Source organism: Camarhynchus parvulus, chromosome 2 (assembly GCF_901933205.1).
Source record: "Camarhynchus parvulus chromosome 2, STF_HiC, whole genome shotgun sequence".
Taxonomy (NCBI): Eukaryota; Metazoa; Chordata; class Aves; order Passeriformes; family Thraupidae; genus Camarhynchus; species Camarhynchus parvulus.
The window spans coordinates 116907108-116932027 of record NC_044572.1 but is presented as its reverse complement, the minus strand read 5'-3'; the positions used below and the strand labels follow the sequence as shown (position 1 = coordinate 116932027).

At 39.8% G+C, this 24920-nt stretch overlaps 1 protein-coding gene and 1 non-coding gene across 5 annotated transcripts; both read right to left on the bottom strand.

Annotated features, from left to right (window-relative positions):
* Positions 1-1189: 1189 nt before the first annotated feature.
* MTFR1 (mitochondrial fission regulator 1) lies at positions 1190-23716 on the bottom strand. 4 transcript variants are annotated; one of them, XM_030943552.1, is made up of 8 exons: positions 23689-23716; positions 17249-17391; positions 13943-14041; positions 8645-8763; positions 5556-5797; positions 3537-3798; positions 3267-3435; positions 1190-1660 (listed from the first exon to the last, which is right to left on the bottom strand). In XM_030943552.1, the coding sequence occupies exons 2-8, from the start codon at positions 17312-17314 to the stop codon at positions 1601-1603; spliced, it is 1017 nt and encodes a 338-aa protein (XP_030799412.1). In that variant the 5' UTR covers positions 17315-17391; positions 23689-23716; the 3' UTR covers positions 1190-1600. The 4 variants fall into 4 exon arrangements, with proteins under 4 accessions (XP_030799412.1, XP_030799410.1, XP_030799409.1 ...); XM_030943550.1 differs by having other exon boundaries at positions 23660-23701; XM_030943549.1 differs by lacking the exon at positions 23689-23716 and adding an exon at positions 23370-23651.
* TRNAV-AAC lies at positions 11356-11428 on the bottom strand. Its single transcript has one exon. It is a non-coding gene; the product is annotated as a tRNA-Val (tRNA).
* Positions 23717-24920: the final 1204 nt, after the last annotated feature.

Genomic DNA, 24920 nt, shown 5'->3' with positions numbered 1-24920 from the left:
CAAATATGGCATCTTTATTTTATCTGCTTTTAATTTTATATAGTGACAATAGAGCATAAAATACAAAACTTAAAACCAACGTTAACTTTCACCAAGGTGTTTTAAAGGCACTTAAAAGAACGGAAGGATTGAGTGACCAATCAGTAGGACTGATGGCAGAGCACTTTGGAAGGAAGTTACATTGTGTACGTATTAACACCATTTCAAGTTCCACACCAGAAAACAAAGCTCCTCCATGTACAACCTACATTCCAGTTATAAGCAGCAAAGCTTCCCCATCTTCAGTAACCTTGTCAGAGCCATTCATCTGTCTTCATTTAAAAAGTGCTGCTTTTGTCTTTTCCTGGCAAACAGAAGCTCCCAGAGGCAGTTGTACTTGTCCCAGTAGCCGGGATCAGCTTAGAGCACCAAAAATACCCAAGCTCAGCGTTTTCAATGCTCATCCATGGTCAGAGCAAACCATGGCTGTGTTTCAGGGTGCACCTCAGCTGCAGCTCTTGGTTCCTGAACAGCTTTTTTCACCCTGACTTGTACTTTCAGCTTGAGCCTTTCTACACCTGTGGAGAACATGAGTTCAGGTGGTTGGTACAGGTGTGGCAGGAAACAGCTGCTGCATCAGACGGGCATCCCCTGGAAAATGGGCCACAGGCAACAGCTTATCCCATCTCTTCCCTGCAAAAAGGGCCAGGAGGGCTTGTGCAAGCCCCATCTGCCAGGAACCTACCCAGGGAGCAAAGCTGGGCAGAAGGTGTCCATGAGCATCTCCTAGAGCAGCTCAGATGAGCTGCTTTTGGCAACTTGCACCCCACAGTACTCTGTACCTTTGTTTTCTCACCTACAGCACTAACACATACTCTTTGTTATTTTAATCTGCTATTTACTGCCTATTTCAAATTCCCTTGACTACCTTCTGACAGAGGCTCCCACAGCATGATTTTACTCTTGATAATGGCCACAGGATGATGCAAGCACGTTTTACTCCCTTACCCTTGCAAGCTGAGGTGAAACAAACAAAAAACGCTGCACAAAAATGTACTATGTATAATTTAGGGATTTTTTTTAAATTTAGGACCTCTGCAGCAGGTTCAAGTTTTCACTTTGTGTCAGTAAAAAGCAGAGTGTCTCCAGGTTTTCTTTGGGCTAAAAATTTGCTACAGTTAAGTTTAAAAGAAAGACTTCAACATGAAGATTTCAGTACAAAATTACACAATGTTGTGCAAATTATAGGTAGAGCTCACATAAAACTGGTATTAACTTAAGGATGTATCACCATCATTATTAACATGTACACAAATTTTTAAGCTGGTCAGTTATGCACAAAAATGCTGTATATATAACTTAGTGTTAATGAACTAAATCCATCACATAAATCTGAGTGGAAAGCCAAGCTTGAATACAAAATTAATACCTGAGTATAATGGTCCAATTTATTCCCCTTGATAAATCACCTACATACAAACATGTTTAGTGCCTCGTTTCTGCATTTCACATTAGATCTTTCTGGGCTGTAAAAAAAGACCTCTCAGTACTAGTGCTATTTGCAACATAAAATATTTTATACAAAGCAGCTTAACAGTCTTTTGCAGAATAATCTTTAACACTAAGATTTTTCAATTAAAGTCTTCATCTTTCCTGTAGACTTCAGCATGTGTGGTCCAAACTGGAAAGAAAACCAGAAACATGTTCAGATTGCTTTCAACACACCCCTTGTTGAACTACTTATCCATCCAAGTAGTAAAAGCAGAACCTGGGCAGAAATAATTTCCTTTATCACCTGCTTCTCTGTATGTGGGTGTCACAAAGTAAGGGGAAACTTGCATTAGCAACAGCTGAAATTGCTCAGAGGAGGGAGCCAACGACCTGCTGGAGCAGGGCTGGAGGCAGTTTGCTCCAGCACAGTGAAATGAGATAGACACAGCTGTCCCTACACCTTGACAACCAAGTATTCCAGCAGCAGTTTAACAGTGCTTCTGCTCTTACTCTACCCTGTGTTTCTGTGCAAGTCTCTTTCAAAACTGTCATACAAGTCTGATCTAACAAAGTTAGATACTGTTAAGTAACTGATGGACAGATTTTATTAGCTCCTTATGGATCAACATTCTATTATTTAATGAAAATCTTGCTTTCTTAGCTCTTGAGAACTTGATGATCTTTTACCTCAAAAGGTGGATTGTAAATTTCAAAAATAGAAAATAATGAAAAAGCCCTGTTTGAATAAATATTGCCAACTTGTGTTCTTCTCCTTAATGCACCAGAGATGCTGAGGAAATGGGATTAATTCTTGGGAAACATCTAGCCTTTTATTTGAGAAGAACAGCCTGAACATTATAGAAATAAACCAGTAGAGGCCAAAAGGCAAGTAAGTCAACATTAATTAGCTGAGGTACTCAAAAGTCCTGAGATTTGTGGCAACAAAATGTTATTTTCCTTAAAACTTAATTCAGAGCAGAACCAGCTTTTGGACTTTAATATACATTTTTTCGATTGCACAAATGAAAAAAACCCCTCTTTACTCATCCTCTCTGGTTCCATAGCACAAGGCTTCAAGGATTGCTGACAAACAAAACTGATCTATACCAGGCTGGCTTTTAAGTGTACATTGATAGAGACTTGTATTTTGAATGTTCACTGCTTAAAAACCAAATTCAAATCTATCTGAAATAAACTAGAAGCCATTAATAACTTGTGCCAGGAGGTAGACTTCAAATACAGTTTCATTTTAACATTCTCACACTATAAAGAAACTGCTTTCATATGCTCAGCATTTCCAATTATTAGAAGAAACTCCCTATAACCAAAGAACCAAGATCCAGCAGGCATTCTGAACAATTTATTTTCCAAATCCCTAGGAATGTCTGATATGTTTCCTGATTTTGCTTCAAAGTTTCACCTGCACCAGCTGAATGGTTAAGGTTGGTAGCAACAGGCAACTCAGTTCAGACTGGATTCGATGTGAGCCCTTAGCAATGGTTTTCTGAATATCAGATGCTGTGGCAACAGAAAACATTTTTGTTTTAAAAAAATAACAAAACTGTAACAGGACTTTTTAAAGCTAGGGCCAAGACAGTACACAATACTAAGACTTGCCACTACAAACATTTCATTGCCCAAAGTCCTGGCATATCAGCAGTACTTCACAGGGTTTTGTGGACCTAACAAATGAGATGCTAACTTGTGTAACGCCTACACATGTTAGCAGAAAGATGTACGTTGGTTTGCACAACTATAATTTAGTTGAAGGATGTGTTCAGAATCAAAATACTCACCAGCACTACCTCAGCCTGTGTCTTTGTTTCAGCCTTTGGAATCACTGTTTCTGTTTCACCTTGGCTTTCATTTTGGTATCGATACGCAAATTTCTTTTTGAGAGCTTCTGCTATTAATGTTGCTGGATCTGCAGGCTGAGACACTTTAGGTTTTGTACCTTCTAAGGATCTAGAAAAGAAAATTGTATCAGCATCTGTCTCACCCTGAAATAGTTTTGAGTCACAAAACCAAATCATTAATGCCAGTCTTGGTATATGGACATTTATTACCTTTTCACCGAGCGCAGTTTCACACTGTTCATGTCTTTGAGGATTTCTAGCATGTTTGGTACTTCAGGCTTCTTTGGCCCATCTTCCACCACATCCTGGCCAGCGTTCATTTTTTGGTTTTTCCTCTCTTTAATGAGATCAATTGCAGACTTACTCTGACCCAGACTTGTGGGAGGGGGTGGAGGCAGAGGAGGAGGAGGAGGTGGTGGCAGTGATGGAGGTGCAACAGGGACAGCAGCTGAAGCAAGTGGACTTGGCCCAACTACAAATAAAACATGCAATGCAAGTCAGTTTACTTGTGACTACCCTTCACATGTCACAAATGCTCAGGTAAGAAAATCACTGTAGTAACTTTAATTGAGTCCCCTCTACCACCTTTAGATTGTAACTTCTTCACTCCTAAACCACCTAAGCAGGTTCAGCTAAAAAATCCTTCTTGAAAAGTTAGAAGTGTCCTTTGACATTGCAGTCCTAATTCCAGGTGCATTTGTGTCCTTACTGCAGTGGGACAGATTCCATGACATCTGGTTATGTTCTGCCCCTGATGTTACCAGTATTTCCCTTTCTTCTCAGAGGCAGCTACTGAGCTGGCAGTCACAATCTGACACAGGAGCAGTGTTTCTCCCTACTTATCATCACAAGTAAGAAATTACCATACAAGATTTTTCAATGCAAATTTCAGAGCTCAAACAGTGCTTAAATTGAAGCTTATTGAATTGAAGCTGCCCGAGGTTGAGGATTTTTAGGCCAGCTACTCATCTGTCTCTACTCACAGAGATTCTCACAATAATCTTGATTTTGAGTTCCATGTATGCTTTAGGTAAAAATTTGTTATAAATACAGTAACAGTAATAACCTGACAAATAAATGAAGAAACCTCTGTTTAATTTCACCTTTAAAAAAACCGAGAAAAATCCGATCAAACCAGAGTTTTGAGCCTTGGAGTATAAAGGGTGTAAAGGTATTTATAGAAATAAAACAGAAGAGTCTACTCTGTGTATCTGCAGGAAAACATACAGCATCATTACCACGTTCTACCACAAGAGGGAGATAAAGATGATAAAATAAAAATTTAATTTCCCTACTAAATAGAGGTAAAGGGGGAGAACAAAAAAGCTTATACTTATTTCACATGCCCCCACCCTCCCCCCAATAATTAAAATTCAAGAGTGAAACCAGGTGATCCTTAAAACTGTTTCATAGTTTTGAATATGAGCAGTTTAGGAACAATAAAGTAACTCCTATCAGTTAACAGCTAAAGGAGCATCTGAAAAATCACAATATGATTTTATACACAAACATAGGCAAAGCTGTACTTGTTAAGTGACCTTAGGAAAGAGTGACAACCAAATGCCTGTCATCTGCAGCAGACAAGGGCCCTCTCCTGCTAATCTCTGAAGACTTAAAACTGAAAGGAGTCAGAGGTGATGGAAAGAGGAGAAAGAAATCCAGGAAAAGAATGATTCTGTTTACTACCAGAAACAGTGCACCACTTTTGGTTCCATATGGACAATGTGTCTGGTCCCAGAGATTATTGCAGTAAACAATTAATTGCCTTTTCTGTTACTTGAGATGTATATTACATATTCCAAAAGCATAATTAGCATCTTGTATGAATACTTAATGATATCAGAGAGCCTATTTCCTCACTGAATGGAAAGACTTCAGTGTCAGTAATTAAGTTACATTCTTTTAGTTTGGTTTAAGCCATCATGTTTATCATGAGCTTTGCTCTGAAAGCTGTTTAATACTTCTTTACTCATTCACAGATTCAGAGCTCTGGCAGATTTACAGACAAACATGACGACTTTAGGAATACTAAAAAATACAGAAAATCTGGCAAGTCACTTGTCTTCAAGACCTATTCTGTACCCCTTGGTTATTGTGCCAAACTAACCAAAACAATATGGAGAAGTGTTCGGTTGCAGTATCTCAGAAAAAAAGAATTAACACAGTAGTAATTATAAAAGGAATATATTAATGAAGTAATTTTTACTAAGAGTGCAGCAAATTTAGTACCTGTTGTCAAGTTCTGCTGTTCTTGCAAGGTTACAATTTTGGCTATCTGTGCTCTTAAAGAGGCCAGTTCATTTTCTAGGGCACTGATCTTCTGCATTGCTTCTTCGTTTGCCATCACTGCAATCCTGGGCACTGGCTCCTCTCCCGCCGGGCTCTGCAAGGACGTTTGTCTGAGTGGGGGCTTCCTGGAATGGTGTGCTTCACCTAGAGGAGGCTGGGTTGTTTTTAACCAAACTTCTGACCTGTAACAAACATATCACAACATGTTCTAAGGACTTTGAAATAGACAAAGACTAAAGCGATGTTACCAACAAATCAGGGGTACAAGTTGAAGACCTGACTTCAGAATTTTTTTATACAAATCACTTCCATCAAAACCTTAAATAGTTTAAGGTAAATAAGAGCTTCACATCCTTTCTCTTCGCATCATGAACTGTGTTTCTTCTCTTCTCCCAGACAACATTTTGTAGAACCCTTGGTTTCAGGAAAAAAAAAAAAAAAAAGGAATACATTTCCTCCCGTCCCAATCTATTTCTCTGCCTCAAACCTATTGTACATTTCATTTGAATTAAGATTCTTCTTCCCTTAAATGCTACCATTTTTCCCCATGGGCAGCAAAAGCCATTTGCAGTTGATTCCTTTGAAGAAAGAAGAGAAAGAAGAGTCTCTTGGTTCCCCAGGACATTTTTTTGTACTGTTTGGATTTCTGAATTTTAAAAAAATTTTAAAAAAAATTTTTCCAATATTAGCAGCACTGGGAACCCGATCCAGTTAAAGATGTCCCTGCTCACTGCAGAGGGCTTGGACTAGATGGCTTTTAAAGGTCCCTTCCAATGTAAGCTGTTCTATGATTCTGTAAGTAGAACTGATAAGGACTGACGACAACAAATCATCATAAACTTTAAAACACAAAATGTGGCCACATACTTAACTCCTCAATCCTCCTTGATGTTAATCTCCAAACTTCTCAGGCATGCCAGGATTCCATTGTTTATTTAAACAGGAGAATGGGAATAGGGCCTGGTAAAAGGACTTTTTGAAATGGGTAGAATGGCTCCAGGCTAACTCAGCCCAAGTGCCCCATCACTCTGGATGAGTGGATTGAGCTACTGTGGGTGCTCATCATGTTAGAAATGCAGCTGTGCTAGACCTAAAGGAAGAGCCAAGATTTAAGGCTAGAACAAGCCCTGTGCTCTGACCACATCAAACCAAGATTAGACACACATTTAAGTCTTCTATGACACTGACAAAAACCTTCAGCACACCTTGCAGAAATTTGATCAAGGAGAATTGAATATTATCATGGATGCTGAAATTTAGGTGGTGTTATCTAGACAGGAATAGAGAGCAACTCAAGCTGAGAAGAGGACACCTCCTATAGCAGCCACCTCCCTGCTCTCTCTAAGAAAGGTGGAAGGAAGCCAGTGGTCACTTCACTCCTTAAAACCTGCCTGCCAGAAATTCTTTAAAGGAGAGGAATAGCTAAACAACAAAGGGTATTTTCCGCTCAGAGCAGTAATAGAGATGTCTTGACTAGAATCTAACACTATGGAAAAATACTATGCCTGAGTTGGCACTATTACTCTGACTAGGGGTAGAGGAAAAATGATTTGTCATTTAGTTGTTTCCTGTATAAAACTGTATTCACAGAAAAAAATCTCTGTCTGCAAGACTGTTTACTAAATTTTACAGTGGATAAATATTGAACAGTAACACCTATGTGATCCTGTCGAAACGGAGAATTTCAAATGCCTGGAAAACACCTAATGCATACCAGCTCCACTACTAATACCGTGCACAGATGTAATAAACAGTGCACACTGAAATAGTCATATTTGCTAAGTAATTCACTTCCTGTGCTCCATCATAAGCTGTTTGCCTTAAGGTCACTGTGTATCTGCAGGATTATTTTAGTCCCATCCCACATTCATCTGTCCCTGCTTCCCCCTTCCCATGCAGACATTTTAGCAAAAATGCAGTCCTATATCTTTCACAGTAGGTTCTTTGAAGCACCATAGAGCCATTCTCCCTGTTGTCTCCATTAAATGTAAGAGCTTTACAGTTCAATCCTTAAACAAAATACTTCTGTGCAAACAAAAGCAGCATTGGACAGTTAATTTCCTTCCTATCAAACAGACTTCAGGAACAGTGTTTCCCAAGCAAGTGCTGACTTCTGTGACTCCTCTCTGAGTTTATGAAATTAATGTGGCAGTGCCAGAATGTTTGTTATGCAAAGCTTCACTGTAACAAGTCATGTTGGAGGGCATCTAGGTCATTACTAACCTATTTTCAAAGCTATGCTTTGCAGTATCCTCCTGTAATCTCTGAAGCCAACAATCTGTGCCCTTCTCTGACAAATTAGTTTGTTTAGAAGAAAAATCTCCTTTGCACTACAGAACTGTACTTTTGTTTCTGCATAGTCTGAGCAGCAACCTGAGTAGGATGGAACAGAGAACTTCATCCCTTCAGCCAAACTGTTTCATGCAGTGACAGAGCTGTGTAGAACCCCTGGTTCAACACAGCAGTACCTACCCAGCATTCTGGACACAGGTGCTCACATGCTTCCCTGCCAGTTTTTGTTATGAAGATTAAAGATGTGAAACACAAACCACAATTTTATCACTGTACTCAGCAGACTGCAGAGCCTTAAACAGAAAGGTGAAAAACAATGTGCCAATTACTGGATTGCCAGAATGACCATTGCTGCTAATGAGAAGCTGTACAGTTCACTGCCCCATGGTAATGACAATCTCAGGAGAATTGGAGAATCACTGTTACCAATTTTGCCATAGCACAGCAGACATTTTCACTGCTTGAAGCTATTGTGTACATTTCTTTGCAATACTTAAATAAATAAAATCCAGAGTCTTCCTGGTATAATGTCAATCTCCTGTATGTTTTCCAACAAATATTGATTTTATAATCCCATTAGTCTAACCTCTACTATTTTCCAGACCCTACCTCTGTCTCTTCTCCCAGCATTCAAGTGCTCTCTGTTAATTCATAATGCACAGTAGAGTCTCAGTGGACAGAAGTGAAGTTTCTTCCTCTCAGTTCAGAAGTCCAGAGAGAAGATTCCGGAAACATACCTGAGCCTGGTAGAGACTTCACCTTCTTCTTCAGCAATCCATCCCACATCAGCAAAGGAGGGCACTGCATCTTCTCTGAGGTGAGCAGGAGTGTTTCCTTCCGTGACATGAGAAATTAGCTAGATTTTAAAGGCAAGATTGAAGGTTTTAGAGTCAATACTTTCAGCCCAAGTCACATTTATGTTACCCAATATTTCTACTGAGGCTACATGTAACTATTAACACATACAAGCACAAAACACATCTGTAGACTTGAAACACTTATTTCTGTCCTGTGCTCAGTCCAGAATAATTTCACTGACTTCAAACTATTCAATCCATTCTGCTGAACACTTCACAGAAGTTCATGGCTAACAACATACACCACCACATGATGCTAATGAATACTAAAAATCCAATGCACATTGTTACCTTTAAGACAAACAAACATCAACATTCTCACACAGTTTTCTATACTAACCCAAATAGTATGTTTTTAAATTATATTCATGACCAGTAGTTAAAAAAGACATTAAGGCTGCCAATACTTCTTAAGTATTTTGCTCTAATTTAGTATTATTTTTAAAGTGAAATTCTGCCAAAGTTTCCCTTTCCCTACAACTTCTGTATAAGAAGTATGTACATTGCACAGGGGGGAAAGCAAACAAGCAAACCAACCCCAAAACCAGGCAAAAACCCAATTCTACCAGCTCAGTAATCACAAAGACTTTGAGTGAGAGGTAGGATGCAATCATAACATTATACATTACGTGCTAACAATCTTATTTACAACATGCCAAACAAATGGACCATTTTCCAGCATGGTTCTGGCCATTAGCTTTACAGCTGTTTGAAGCCAGAGGTGAGCAAGATGCAGAGTCTAGAACTTTTCTTCAATTTCCAGTTAAGTGACCTGAATGGTGATTTGAAAAATTGTTTCGACCATCAACACTCGCTCCACAGTGACAACTCAAGAAAATGGTTTCAAATCTATTTTGAAATACTGGCTGCTTCCCCAGGACAGATGAGGGCATGTGTTCAGAGTCACCGGACTCCTGAGCAGCCTGGGATCAGTATCTCAGCAGATAAAAGCTACTGAGACAACTTTCAGGAATTTGCTCTGCTCAGTCTTTCACCTTGAGTTCCCTATCTCCAATATATATATGCCCCAGCTTTGGTTGTATTCCACAGAATCACAGACTCCTTAAGGTGGGAAAAGCCCTCTAAGACCACTGAGTCCAGCTGTCAACCCAACACTACAAACAAACCCACAGCCAAATCTGCACGAGTTGTTGCAGCTGTTCAAGTGCTGCCTGTGGCCTGCAGTGGCCAAGGAGCTGGGAATACTGACAAAGATGGTGGCAGTAGGTGCCAGTCTGCAAGGGCAGCCTGCACCCAGACCATCACCACTGAGATCAGTTTTCAAGGCAACCTCACTCTGTAAGAGCCAACTACTATGAAATGTTAGCATTAATCTGAATTTGTAGCAGACCTATCACAGTAGGACTGCAGCCTGGATGAGGTGAAACCATTTCAGAAGAACATCCACAAATATTTTAGTAGTAGCCTTTGATACAGAAGTCTCAGGAAGAGAGAAGTTGTGAGCTTGGGGCTGGTTTTTTCCCTGGGAGTTGTTGCAAACAGCCTTAGAAATTGAGATTAGTTGCCTTCACCTCACACTCTCACTTGTATGAGAGTCTTTATCACAGCTCCCAGGAGTGCATATTGGCACCATCAGATCATTTGGAAACAACAGGGTTTTTTCCAGGTAGCATCAGCACAGATGGTAATATGTTTATCACATTAACAGTTGTGCCTAATACCATTACAGTCTGCCTCTCTTTAAAGCAGTCTAGAGAATACTATATTGCATGTTAGGATATCTGCTGTTTGAGGCTTCCTTGGCATTTTTCTTCTTAAAAATGAATAGAAATTTTCAGGACCACAGCGTTTGTATTAATGCTAATGGCAATTTCAAAAATCCATAATACATTAGATACTTTTTGCAGGTGATACAGATTTTTTTGGCAGTAATATTACCATTAAAAGATTGAAGCCACTTTTAAATAAAGGCACTACACATACTTGAATCAAAAATAATTTTCTAAACCAACAGTAAAGAATATATTTACCATGGCCAGAATTCCTGCATAGATAAATAACTTCTAATCCAAGATTTAGTAGTAAGCCTTCTGTTATATTGTGATACAAGTTTCTTCTTAATTTTAATTCATATTTATATGTAAACAGAATCTGCTTGTTACCCCATATACAGATGTTTCTTTTCTCTATCCCTAAAAACAACAAAGCCCTCCTCAGCAGTAGAATTTGAATTTCAAGTTGATGCAAGATTTTTACCGTAATTTAAAGGTGAAAGGCCAATATCCATCTCTCAAAACCTTCACCTGCCTATGAACACCTCTGTGACTACCCCATCCTCCAGTAAATTCCAGCAGAAAAAAACCTGAACAACTGCTCTGCCAGCACCTAAAATGGAGAACAGAGTACTGAAAACAGGCCCAGTTCTACTGGATGGCAGGAACTGAAAGAATCAGTGCCGTAGCCTCTCCGGAAACTGTGTAGTTGCTTCCCCCACTTCTCCCTTCCCAGTCTTTCTGCCTTCGTGTGCATGTGTGCTGCACACACACAGTACTGCTCTGGCACCTCGAGCGGCAAGGGACACATAAAGAATCATCGAGTCCAACTCCCAAATTGAGAGTCAGCCTCGCCAGTGTTTCCGCCCGGTTTCGAACCGGGGACCTTTCGCGTGTTAGGCGAACGTGATAACCACTACACTACGGAAACGCTGCTCAGCAGCGTGCCGCGGGGCAGGCTCCCTGCTCTCTGTTTGCTCCACAAAGTGCCAAGCAGAACAGAGACTTTTAATCACTTTTATACACAACAGAATAAAAACTCTTCCTTCAAATTACTAATACAGTTATGTATTAAACATTTCGAAACACCAGGTAAGACAAACTTGCTGTGATTTTTCAAATTAGCCCAGTAAATTCAGATGTTTGTAACATGCACACCAATTTATTAGGAGACTTCCACTGAGTTATCAGGTATCCATCAGACAGACAGGAGAAACATGGGACTAAAACAGAAATGCTGTAGCTGAAGGATGCTATCTTGAGAGACACTACGGTAGGTTTGTTTGAATCTACCTAGGCTATACTGGTATGTTTAATTTTATTTTCTCCCAAATACTACATATAAATCTAAAAATATGACATACAAAAGATCTAGAGAAACTGTTTTCATTTGTTCGTGCCATATAGAGTGCATAAGGTACATAAGCTCTGCCACCTCTTACTGAATATGTAAGTTGCATTTTAGTATTTAGCAGTTAATTTAAATGTTGACTACGGCAAGATCCACAGAGTCAGTAGACTTCAAACATCAAAATGTTTGGCTACTCTTTTTTTTCAGACTAGTTGAACAAAAGCATGCTAGAAGGTAAGTATGGACATTACAGAGATATTCTTTCAATGAGTCTCATCCACTCATCGTAAGGAAAATGCAGACCTGTGAAAAGCCTGATGCTCTGGGGTTAGAAACATTGATTCCATACGTGCACCCTCAGATGATGCAAGTAAGATTTGATTTGTTTTTTTAAATAGAATGACTTACAGCAAGGTTCAGCTCATGGTCCTTTCATAATAGAGCAAAAGCTGGCAAGAAAGAAAGAGGAAGAGACAGCTATAGGAAAGTGTCAGTTGCAATAGCATGAAAACGATCGAGATCAGTATTGAACTTCACTATAGAATCTTAATGCTGAGATAAAGACAAAAAGAGCAGAAGTTAGCATCACACTTAACATGTTAGCAGTTTATAAAACAGAGTCCACACAAACCATATAAACTTTAATGTGTTTCAAGGCTCAAATTTTGGAATTCCTATTTTTAATTATATCAACTCTCACAACTACTTCTGTTTTCAGAATCCTTTCCTTTTATCTCATAGAAGGTGAATGCTTATACTTAGTGTACACACAAAGCTGAATGAATGTCTCTTTAAGAGGACTAAAAAATCAAATATTATATTTATTTTAACAGAACCCAGACCAAAACGTATTTATGTATTTATTTATTTATTTGCTTAAATACTAAAAATAATCAGGAACAGATTCCCCAGATATATCTTACCATTCCTTTCAAGAACATAAACCAGAAATGTCTTCTTTTATGTACCATATTAAGAGAAGTCAGTATTAGGCTAACTACCTGCAAATGAGCATCATCTTCCCTTGTATGGCCTTTACAGCATAGAGAATCAGACACACAGGAGGACTTCACTACCTTCTAAATCTGAGGCACAGGTAGCCTTCTTGCTGGCAAAAAACCTACTAATTATACATTCAAAAGTTTAATCCAGCACGCTCTTTGTTGTCCTCACCTGCACAAAACTCCACATTCCTTTATTTTTTTTTTCATCAAGCCACTAGAAATGTGAGATGGCTGTCCCAGCTTTCTCAATGTAATTTTTTAAGAGAGGCAAAACGTTAGCATGGCTTTTACTATCACACCACTAAGGCTTCTATGATAATCTGAACTATCTGGTTTTGCTACTGGAATTTCAAGTCTAAATATTGTTCATACATTTCATTTATGATAAAGAAATTAATTTAAACATTGAAAAATTTAGCAGTGTGGAGATTACTATATCTTAAGTGTGGCAGCTGATTCCCTCCATTCATCTTTACACTCCCCACCCTTGCTCAGCCCACGGAACATTCCTCTCTCAGCTTGAATTTCAAACACTAAATTTCTCCAATTCTATATCCACTCCCTACCCCTAACACCAGAGTTGAAGAGATTATGTGTAACAGCTTCCACTTTCCCATCTGCTCCTGAAAGACTCATTATAGAAAGCATGGCTTTTCTCTTCCTTAAGCTTTTACACTTGCTCTTTACCCTACCCTTTCACCTACACAGTGCCTTGTATTTTAAACAAAAGCAAAGTCTTATATTTTAAACAAAAGCAAACAAGGTACTCATGTTATCTTGTAACTAATTTTTTGATTTCAGATAAAGTTGTTTATTTTCCCAAGTATTTTTAATACTGTTTATCTTTACATGGCTCTTAAGCCTAGCTTATAAGTACTGTTTATATAAATAAGTTTCAATAATTTTTCTCTTTTATTATTTTTTTTTCAACTTTCTTATTTAGAAAAAATCTGAACTGGAAGCAGAGAGAAGTTAAGTAATTCTCCTATATCTAGTTTATCATATTCTACTTTTACAAACCTTCTAGTAATGAGCAAATCTCTTTATCAGCATAATGAGAAACAGATTCTAAATTGCTGAGAACACGTACCTGAAAGTGAACTCTTGGACACTGTATAAGAGAGAGGTTAGTACCAATTTTTCTTACAATACTTCGAGATGAACCATAAGGCTTGCTTGACCAAAGCACCTGCATGGGAAAAATAAAGAAGCCAGATGTTAAGGGAACAGAGTTTTGTATCATATTGTAATAGCTCTCCCTTATTCTTCTATACCATGCTTTTGCTAAACATATTTAGTAATTCCTTTCATGCTGGAGTAGGATATAATGTTTATACACTGAATTCTGTCCCAGTGAACTCCTTACATTCTATCCCCAAACTGGCACAAACACATTACACATCATCAGGACAGTACAGCCAGGCCTGCTTAAGGTCAAGACAGCCTCTGGATTAAGTCTAAAGCCAAAACAATAAATCAGGTAATGCAGAAGACTTCAGGAGCTGAAACTATCTTCAAAAACACAATATTCCAATTTTCAAGACAATAAAGAACCTACATTCAGCGAAACACTTCTTTTTATAGGGTTTCAAGATAGCCACTCAATTATTAAAAATCCTTGAAGTCACATAGTTATTCGTGTCTCAAAGTATTTTTTTTTCTTTTTTAATTAGGAGCTCTTCTAACAGGAATAGTGTCTATCCTTCTTAATGAAAGTAAGCAGCAGCTACAATAAATATGAAAATGTAACTGTGAAATTAAAGAGCAAAGGAGAATAAAATGGAGAAAATAAGACAAAATTTTTGTAAGAAAGGAACTTTTGTCTCCTGCCTCACAAAAATAGATTCTCCTAGAGAAAACTGCCCACAGCAGCTCAACACACCAGGCTTCATTATAACTGTTTCTACTGCAATTTACATTTTCTCTATGTTGTTTCAAGAGGGATTAAATTTGCTTCTTTTTGTTGTATTTAGTATTTACAACAGCCTTATAAAGGAAATAAAATGGGAGTTTAATCCTAGGAGAATACTACAAAATGAGCCAGAACAGAAGCAAACACCCCAGAGAGAGGTGGGAAAGATTTCAGCACAGGCAAAGGCAACAAAAACAATGCAAACAAGAAGAATAATAATGAGAAGACTCTAACACAGGGTACATTGTTGGTAAACAATTAGAACATTGGATGGTAATTTTAAAAACTTGGCCAGTGTTTAATTACGGCTGTAAATGTGAATTTACTAGTCAGACTTTAGTTTTTAAAATATCATAGCTTCAAGCAAACTGGACATCCTGGTAGAAGGTTGCCCAACAAAGAAAATAGGAAAAATCCAGGCTATTCTGATTGGCAATGGCAATATTGCTGTAGTGGTGCTGTGGGAGTTGCATAACACACAGCTGAATATATTAATATACTAAGCAAAGATCACTACTTGTAGATGTTGAAGGTTCTATTAAAAAGGAAAGTTTATGTTCCATGGTATTGATCTCCAGATTATTTCACAAACTTCACACAAACATGCCTGTTTCTAATTTCTATTCTTCCTTCCTCTGGCTTTACTGGAATGTAAAAATTTTGACAAAATAAATGTGCACTGCACATATGCTACATCCTCACAACAGAGCTGCAACTTTGCCATGAATCCACTCAGACCTATTTTTTTTCCATTCTATAAAAAAAACCCATTCTCTTGCTTAATACACTGCTAAGCTGAACACAAATTTTTCAATGCAGAGTAGTCTATTGATGCTGCATTTTGGTTGCCTCAACCAAGACCTCACATTTGTGCCTATCACCTGTTTGTTTACATGTCTGAGCAAACAGCAGGTAGATCAGTGGCCTTCAAGAACAAGTCACTAACAAACAGCACCACAGTAATACAGTCTCATTATTCACAACTGATTCTGATTAAAGCAGAACCGTTGGCAAGAGACTCAAAGTGATGGAGCATTGGAACAAATAATGCCAGTCAAAGGAAGGCTTAATAAGCTGCAGAAGTACTTCCACAACAGCAAGACAGTCTAGACTACATGCTCTATTACCAACACAATGCAATGCATTTTAAACAAGCAGCAAAACTTGTCTGGATATTGCTCAGACCACAGACAAGTTGTTGACTAGCAGTCAAAAATATTTGGTTTCCAAATGCCCTTGGGGCTCTTCAACAATAATGGTTTGGTGCACCAAAATGCTGAGTGACTCAGTTTTGGTAATACAAGATATGCCAGGACATTACTGCCAGAACACTGCATGCAAACTGTGCCACAAGGGATTCAAGTAAAATCAGTTCCCTGCTCAGCTGAGCTGAGGTCTCAGCACTGCTCTAACCAAGTTCACACAACTTCTTGTTGACTTGAAGCACTGGCTGAGCAAGTCTGCAAAATGCTACTTAGTCATACGCTGCTATTGCATCAGTTCTTCACTGTGACATTTGGAAACGTAACTGCATTATCACAAGCTTGATACAAGTAAAGAATGGGGAGAAAAAGGTTAAAAACTTGTTTCCTTCCTTATTTAGTAGTGTTATAATGCAACATATTCTCATACTTTGAATTTTCAAAGTTACATGGAATCTCAGATCAAAATTCAAATAAAATCCTAAAATACATATTCTTGTTGTCAATCTTCATTTACACTGTATAAACAATTTGCTCTCCATAGATTCCCAAGACTGATAAATACAGAGACACAATAATACTGACTTTATACTGCACATAGCTGTTAGGATTTCCCCATTAAAATACTTCAAAAACTTACAGGGATTACTACACTGAGGTCAATATTTGTACTCAAAATAGCTTCCTAAAGGTCAGTGACAGAGCAGCTGATGTGTAGCAGTTCTCTGTCTCTCTCTGCTAAGCATTCAAAGAAAACTCTCTATATAGTCTCCTCTGAGAGGAGAGCTATGCAGGTCTGTTCCTCTGTTTACCCAGCAAAGAACACAGCTGTGCTGCTCTCATGTACTGTTACACCTCCAGAAGAGGTAACTATAGCACAGAAGAGGTAAATGTAGCACAAGTATAATCATCTCAGTTTCATGGGGCTTTTGTATCTCCAAGGTAAGAACAAGCAATAAGATTATTTTTTTAATCACTGTTAGAAATAAGATGGAATTCTCCTTCAGCTTCAAAACACACACACAGAAGTCCAGCATGAACAGCAATGTTTAAAAAGCAAACAGTTTATTGGAACCACAAGGAACTGCGTAGTACTTTTAACACATTTATTACTCAATATTTCAGTGCTCAAGTCATAAACTTGATGACTTTGCAGGATAGCAGAATCATTCCAGTATTGAGTGTACCTAAAGTGTTCTTCTAGATAAGTACAAACTAAAACACATGAAGTGCTTTCTATACCTTATTTTCTGAAAACATAAAGGAAATTTGAAACACTTACTGATTCCATGTTCAATCCAATTTGTTCAAAAGCCATCCTAATTAAGCGCTTCAGCCAGCAAATCATCAGGACTGGAAAAGGCCTTTCCAAACTTGGATTTAAGCCTTCCAAACCTACAAGGCTGCCAAGGTTCCATAGTAGTTCTGAAATGAGACACATAAGAATTTTAGATGCATGTTGTGGAACATCTAGAGAAGTAAACTGCTAGATTCCTAAAAAAACAAGCTTTAGATAAAAGACATATTAGATGACACCAATACCTTGTACTTCAAAGCAAAGGTTCAGAAGGCATCTAATACACGTAACAATGACTTTTTAATACAGGTAACAATGACTTTTTATAGTGTCGTTTTTATAGACTCACAGAAATGTCTGAGTTGGAAGGGAGCTCAAAAGTCATCCAGTTCCAACCCTCCTGCCATCTGCAGGAGCACCTTCCACTATCAGGTTGGCACAGGGCTCCATCCAGCCTGGCCATGAAAACTTCCAGGAATGGGGCATCCACAGTTTTTTTCAACAACTTGTTTCTGTGCATCAGCACCCTCATGGTGGTATCTATCATATCTAACCCAAACCTATCCTCTCTCAGTTTAAAGCCACTGCCCCTTGTCCTTTCACTATGTGCCCTTGCAGAAAGTCCCTCTCTAGCTCTCTTGTAGTCCCCTTCAGGTACTGGAAAGAAATCTAAGCTGTTGTAAAGTTAACAATTAAAAAGTTGGGGAAATGACTGCTCACTTGATCTTGGACAGACGATGGCGTTCAACAACTCTAAGTGAGCATCAAGCCCTATGGAATGCCCGCAGATGGGGATTAGCACTAAGATTGAAGTGCCATACTCATATCTAAAACTCAATTCTATGCAGGAACAGACTGCAGAAAGCTGATCACCTCTCCTGACTCACATTCTCTGACAGCTTTGTTGTTCCTTCCTTTTTCCTACAACTAAGGAGAGAAAGGAAACATGGAAAAATGACTAATGCCGGAAAATTACATTAAATACTGTAGATGTAGGACATGAAAATATTCAAGCAGTTTATAAGATTAAACAGATTTCAAATTTTGTTTATATACACTTCCATTCACATGACTCAAGATGGTTTTATTGCTCCTCTAGCAAAAATAGTGTACTTTTTCTTTAACTGCATTCTACACCAGTCATAACCTGGACACCACTGAAAAGCGTATGCCACCAAAACCAGGAAAGGAAGCTACAGATTTGGGTTTACATTTCTTTTGTGTAGCAGGCTGGAAACAACACTCTGTTGATCCACCCAGAGAAACGTATTTGTAGTATGAACAATGGTGTTGCTGTAGTCACTCTATATACAGACAGGGATGACTAAAGCAATGCAGCAGCAAGGAACTGGTACTTGGGAAGATGGAAAGTCAGGAGATGGAAAAGCTCTGCTGTTTGGAGAAGCCAAATAAGCCCTACAGTTAAACCATCATTGTTTCCATTACAAGTTTTTTTTAACAGTTTACAGTTCCTTAGTAATAACGTACCTCTTGTGGAAACTTGGCAGAAACAGTACAATCTTACAGTTATCTTTTTTTAGACAGGCTTAAAAGACAGTTGATATTAGTTTCTCATCATCATAGGATTTTCTTTTGTTTGTGACTAAGCTCAGAAGAAACTATTAATTTACACCAGGAGATTAGAATGAAAATGACAACTGTTTATAGGAAAAACAATAGGGAAGAATAATGGGCTAGCTACCAAACAGCCATGAATACAAGCTACACTCATTCATAGTACATAAATAAGTCATGGACTTCTTTATAGAATGCTGGAGAAGTCTATTAGAGAAGCATCACCATGTACTTGATCTATTATTCCTTCAGGCATCTGTTATTCTTCCCTTCCACAACCCACTGTATGGACCTTGGATCTCACTGCACCTGCAGTGCTCTTAAAACAGGAAGAATACAACGCCCTACATTGGATTTGGCACCCTATCTGCCACTGTAGCATGCAGTGACACAAAAGAGAGGAATGCTCCTTTAAAGGGGGAAACCTGTTCCAAAGGTGTGATTACATGTGATCTACTCCACCTCATTCCAAAGTCCAGACTTGTTCAACAAGCAGTGTGGAAATCAAAGGAGGAAAAAAGAAAGCTTCATCAAGACAAATTCAAACAAAAGAAAAAGCTAGGGTACAAAAAAGTACAATACTTGTAATAGTTTTGCTGAGCAACTGCAAAGACAGGGCTGGCTGAAAAAGGCAAGTGACAGGACTAAAAGGAATGACTGTATCCTGACACACTGGTCTCTCAGCCAGCTCATAGGTTTGAAAGAAGTCAGAGTCATGTTTTCTTCCAGGCAGAGAAGAAAATGTATGATTTTGTTCCTGATTAAATGATGGGTCCAAGTCTAACAATAAAGACAATCTGGACAGAAGTGAAAAGTGAGTGTTAGAACTTCCTCCAAAGAAATCAGAGCAGGTCTAGAAAGTTTCCAAGAGTTTAGAAACCTAAAGGCAAACAGGTAAAAGAACAACAAAAACTGACAAGATAACCAATTAAAAGCACAAAACCAGATGTAGAAAAAAGTAGCACAACATGAGGATGACAGAATAGTGTAAATATGAAGTAGTAAGCTAAAAAAGGCAAGCTACAAAATGGGTTCCATCTCACAGACATAAAACAGTCCTACATGTATTAGCAGTGAGAGGCAATAGAGACAACCATGATGCAACAGGAAAGAGAGCAGTGTGTGATTTGGATAGTTAGAATGTATTCAGCGTTCTCACCTGAAAGTGGCAGGTAAGGCAGACAGGTGTTAGCACGGAATACAGACAGTGCTGAGAAGTTATAAGCATCCAGGACAACAGTATCTAGTGAATTTCACCTTGCAAAGTTCACTTGTCAAAGCAATTCTTGAAATATTGATAAATAATTTCAGAAACTTGGTCAATGGGATTCAAAACCCCAGGAATAAAAGAAGGAGCATGATGACACAAAGCATTGGAAATAGTCCAAAACACTTATCCTGCCCTAAAATATTAAGGTGACCCTTTATAATTCCAGGTTCCAAGGCTCTGATGACTGAACACAAAGGGCCTTCATTCAACAAAACAACTACTTCAGTAAAACGAATATTTATAGTTCACTTTGTAAGTTATTGTTTGCTTTGTGGCCTAAGTACTTGAGACTGGGGTCATCGACATCTTGCTCTTTTCAATGACCCGTCTGTTCTTGCAGAAGAAATTGACTGAAATCAATCTGTAAGAGCACAGAGTACCACCCAGTTCCTGGACTAGCTTCATTAGTTTGTGGCTCTAAGGAAAACCACCAGGTTTGAACAACCTCCAGTTAATCTGTTATCTAAATGAAAAATGCTTTTTAGTGTATTTTTATCTGATTATGAGTTTACAGGATTATCTCCAGGCAATCTTCATACTTATTTCTTTCAGACTATGTTGCACTATACCTTTCTTCACAAAACTCAACTATTTCACAATCAGTTTATGTGCCAAGAACAGACAGGGTTCATTCCAAAAGAAACCGCTGGACAGCAAGAATGAAATCATTAGCAAATTCACCTCTCGTGCCCTGTATACATACCATTTTCAGAAGCAGAAGTTAAATGTTTTGGTTTTAATAAACAGAATAATACCTCTTTTAAAATACTGATCTTTGTGGTATTTATCCTCTCTCTTCTTGGTGCTACCTACAGTAAAAATAGTTAAATTCAAAAAAAAAATTCCATAACTCAATTACTAAAATGAAGAGCCCTGAGTGATAGTAATATTACCATAAAAAATGGTCCTTCTGCTCTGCCTCAGAAAACCATTACAAGGATGAGCAGCACTCATAGACAAGATTACCAAGATGTCCAACGAGTAGTAAAGAATTACATTTCACTGCATAAAGCATGAAGGAGTTGGAATTTCATGGGTTCATGTCAATGAAACCCAGAAATTAGCAATGCTGAAGAACTTCCTTACTGATATGGAAATATGGAGGAATTCCTTGCCTTAGAAATGAGGAGGTCTACATTTCCAAGCCACCTGGAGCTTGTTTGCCCCTACTTTTCCCAACCACTTCTGCAGATTCTGTTCAATACTTTCATATCAAATAGTAAGTCAACATAGCTGAGAGGTAATACCACTTATAAATAACAAAAAGTTCACTAAATAAATATAAAAGCTCTGGAATCTCTACACATAAGGCTTCTGTTCATATTTACTGAATATATATATATATTCAGTAAATATGAACAGAAGCCCTTTGCCAGGCTTTTTAGTGAGTCCTACAAATGAAAAATTAAAAGAAAATCAGATGCAACTGCTTTCAAGTTGAAATTCTGAGTTTTTGCAATGTTGCATTTATCCAGGTCCCCTTCAGAGCATGAGTTCTTGCTCTTTAAAAGAAATATGATATTCATATTTTTTTAATGAAGGTTTCTCTCATTCACTTAAGGTCCCTACAAACATAAAAGAGAATGACTTAATGGGATTGATGGAGCAGATTAGCCTCAACAAAGAATAAACAAAGGTATGAAATCTGAAAAATGAAAGATGTAGTCTCTAAATTCAAAAGGCATAACTTTAAGAAGTATAAAATTTTCAAAGAAGCAGAGGTTCAAAGGAATACCAGCCACATAAAAATGAAATGCAAAAAGACCAGGCTCCTCCTTATTTTAGCAAGAACTAGGGCAAGCATATCTCCTCAGTCTTTTAGGCTACCATATGACCCAAGTCCATCTAATAAAATTACACCCACAAAGAAACGTTATTTAAAAAGTAATAAAGGAAGATAAAGCAAAAAACCGCATTATCACAACACCCAAATGGGCAGAAGAATTTCTGGATAAAGGACCAGACTTTGTCCCAAACTGACACAGACCAGCTACAAGCAAAGTAAATGTGCACTTGGCAGAGGTCATATAGCCAGAACCAGGAGTCTCTTTTTTGGTGTGGAAGCTACAAATAATGGAGCACCTCAGTACTAACAGAAACACCTGTTTGGAAAGATATGGAGAGATAAAAGTGAGTAAATACTACAGGGACAATCTAAGCTAGTACTGGTATGAAATGTAAAGCAGGAATTGAAAATCATACATACTTGCAACAGAAGTTGCTAAAGCTTTCTTAAAAATATAGCCCCATTGTATTTACCTGAACATGCAAAACCCTGTTAATCAGATTTCATTCATGCTATCCCATCCTGTCAACTAAGGACAGAGAAAAAAAAATCCACATTTCAGCACTAGTTTAATCAAAAGCCTTTGCTCAGCAATGATTATACCTGCACAGTGCACTGTGATACCACTGAGAGGTAAGTGAAACCCTTCAACACCTACAGACCACAAGGTATTATGTGACAGAGACAACCAAACACCTGCACTTCCCTGCCGGACAGACAGACAGACCTCCTCACCAGCTGCTGTGAATGTCAGTCTCTCTGCTACAGCTTTGAGAGATAACAGCATGTAAGTCTTAGAAACAAAAGGGTGCACTTGTCTGAAAAAGCATTTAAAATGTCCAATTTCCCCCGCAGATATCTCTGTGTAACAATGCTGAGTTCTACAAACAGCAATCATGTTTTACCTAGTGACCCCTACAAAGCACATTATTTGCATTCAGCAACAAGTAACCAGAACTTTTAGACCCGATGCGCAGATAATTCGACTGACTCATTTTAATCACCTAGGTAAAAGCCAGTGGGGATCAGAAGACATAATTCTTATTAATTTAATCTTTTTAAGTCTTGCCTTCACAAGAGCTGCAGAGCACTCTGAGGACAGCATGTTAATATTAATGAAGTACTGCTGACGCTGTCAGGCAGAGATCAATGCACTACGATTGATTTCAGCATTCAAACTCTACTCACCCTCAATATTTGGAATTTCAACAGCTCGTTAAACAAAATGAAAAGACGCACCCAGCAAGTTACTTATTTATGACCATTACAGAAGAACTTGAGCACGGCAACAGTATCACTAAAGGAGCACACAGCAAGCAGCGTAAGTTTACAGAAAAGAGAAATTAAACCACCATGCCCCTTAGGGCTCATTTTTCCACTTACACGCCAACTCTCTATTTTAAAGCGTCCTTAAAAAACTTCCCATATTATCTCCACATGATCTTGTATTTACATTATTCCCCGTGACCTGTCACCTTTTCATCACAGCAGTTCACCTGCACGAACAAAAGCTTCGGCCCAGCACCCCGAGGCGCTTCCACGCTCCAGCCGGCACCTGCCCTGGCCGGGGACGGCGGGGCCGCCCCGAGCGGCCTGTACGTGGTTTCCAGGCGAGCTTCCCCGCTCGCACCGCCCCTCGCCCTGGATCGGTCCCGCCAAGAGGAGCTGCCCAGGGGGAAGGAAGGGGCCGCCCAAAGGGAAGGGGAGAATCTCGGCCGCGGCCGCCGCCACTGCTGCCGCCGCCGCCACCCCCCCCTCGCCTCACCCGCCACCGCGGCCGACGCGCTGCCTCACCCGCCGCTCGCGCGGCCGCTCGCGACCCCGCCCCGGCAGCCAATCGGCAGCCGGCTCGGCGCCGTCGCGGCCAATCGCGGCCCGGCGGCCGGCGCGGGAGGCGGGACGTGGCGCGCGCAGTGGGGGTGAGGCGCTACCCGGCAGGCGCCGAGCCGGCAGCGGGCGGGGGAGCCGCCCCGCCCCCCGCGGTCACGTGAGCGGAACCCGCCAATAGGGGCGGGACGCCGCGAGCGCTGCCGGTCCCGGTCCCGGTCCCATCCCCCTGGCAATTAGCGAACTGGATAAAGGACACAGCTTCAGGCTGTGCCGGGGGAGGTTCAGGTTGAACGTCAGGAGGAATTTGCTCACAAAAAGGGTGATTAAACGTTGTAATGGGCTGCCCTTGGAGGCGGTGGAGTCACCATGCCCAGAGGTGTTTAAGAAAGGCTGGATGTGGAACTCCGGGCCGCTGTCTCGGTGACAGGGTGGTGCTCGGCCACAGGTTGGACTCGATGGCCTCACAGGTCCTTTCCAGCCTCGCTGCCTCCCTCATTCTCAGGCGGTGGGGAAGGGCAGCGGGCCTGCCCTGTCGCCGCCGGGGCAGCGCTGCCGTGTCCGCCTCGTGTGGTGCCTGTGCAGCTGCTCTGGGCTCCTCTGCAGCCCCGGCCGCCGCCGCCTGCGGCACCGCCGGTGGCTCCTGGGCTGGCTGTGTCCCATTAAAACCTTGTGGAAAGGAGGGCCGGGGCCGCTGTACGGCCGGGCGGGACGTCAGGATCGCTGTGGGGCAGAGGCGTGATGAAGGGGAGCTCAGAGTTTCTTCGGGCTGAATTGATTTAAGCATTACTTAGCGGGTGTTTTCAGCTTTAGAAACTACCGAGAACTTTACTCAAGCATTTTAAAATAAGCTGCGAAGGTCACGTGGAGGAACGAGGAAACAGAAAACTTTTGCCTTTATGGGGACCCAAACCATCGTAAAGGATCAAGATGCAGCACCTGGTGCTTTTAGAGGTTTTTTGCAGCCTTAACGATGTCTTGATTCGATATTGAACCAAATCTAATTTCGGTGTCTCGTGGGGTGGCAAATACTCACTTCGGATTTCGCAGGAGATGAGCATTCTCTGTCCATACAGCATCAGGTGTGGTTCACACTAGATTGTTTTACAGTACACGCTACACTTTATTTAAGCAGTAAATTCAACTTCCGGTGGTAACAATCTTTGCAGAGAAAGAGAATAAATCCGAAACAAATGGAG

Excerpts from the sequence above, each read along its gene's own strand:
- MTFR1 (XM_030943552.1), bottom strand. The coding sequence starts at position 17,314 with ATGATTTGCTGGCTGAAGCGCTTAATTAGGATGGCTTTTGAACAAATT. Across the intron at positions 14,042-17,248 it reads TTGGATTGAACATGGAATCA|GTGCTTTGGTCAAGCAAGCC; the intron begins GTAAGTGTTTCA and ends TTTCCCATGCAG. Across the intron at positions 8,764-13,942 it reads GTCCAAGAGTTCACTTTCAG|CTAATTTCTCATGTCACGGA; the intron begins GTACGTGTTCTC and ends TTTAAAATCTAG.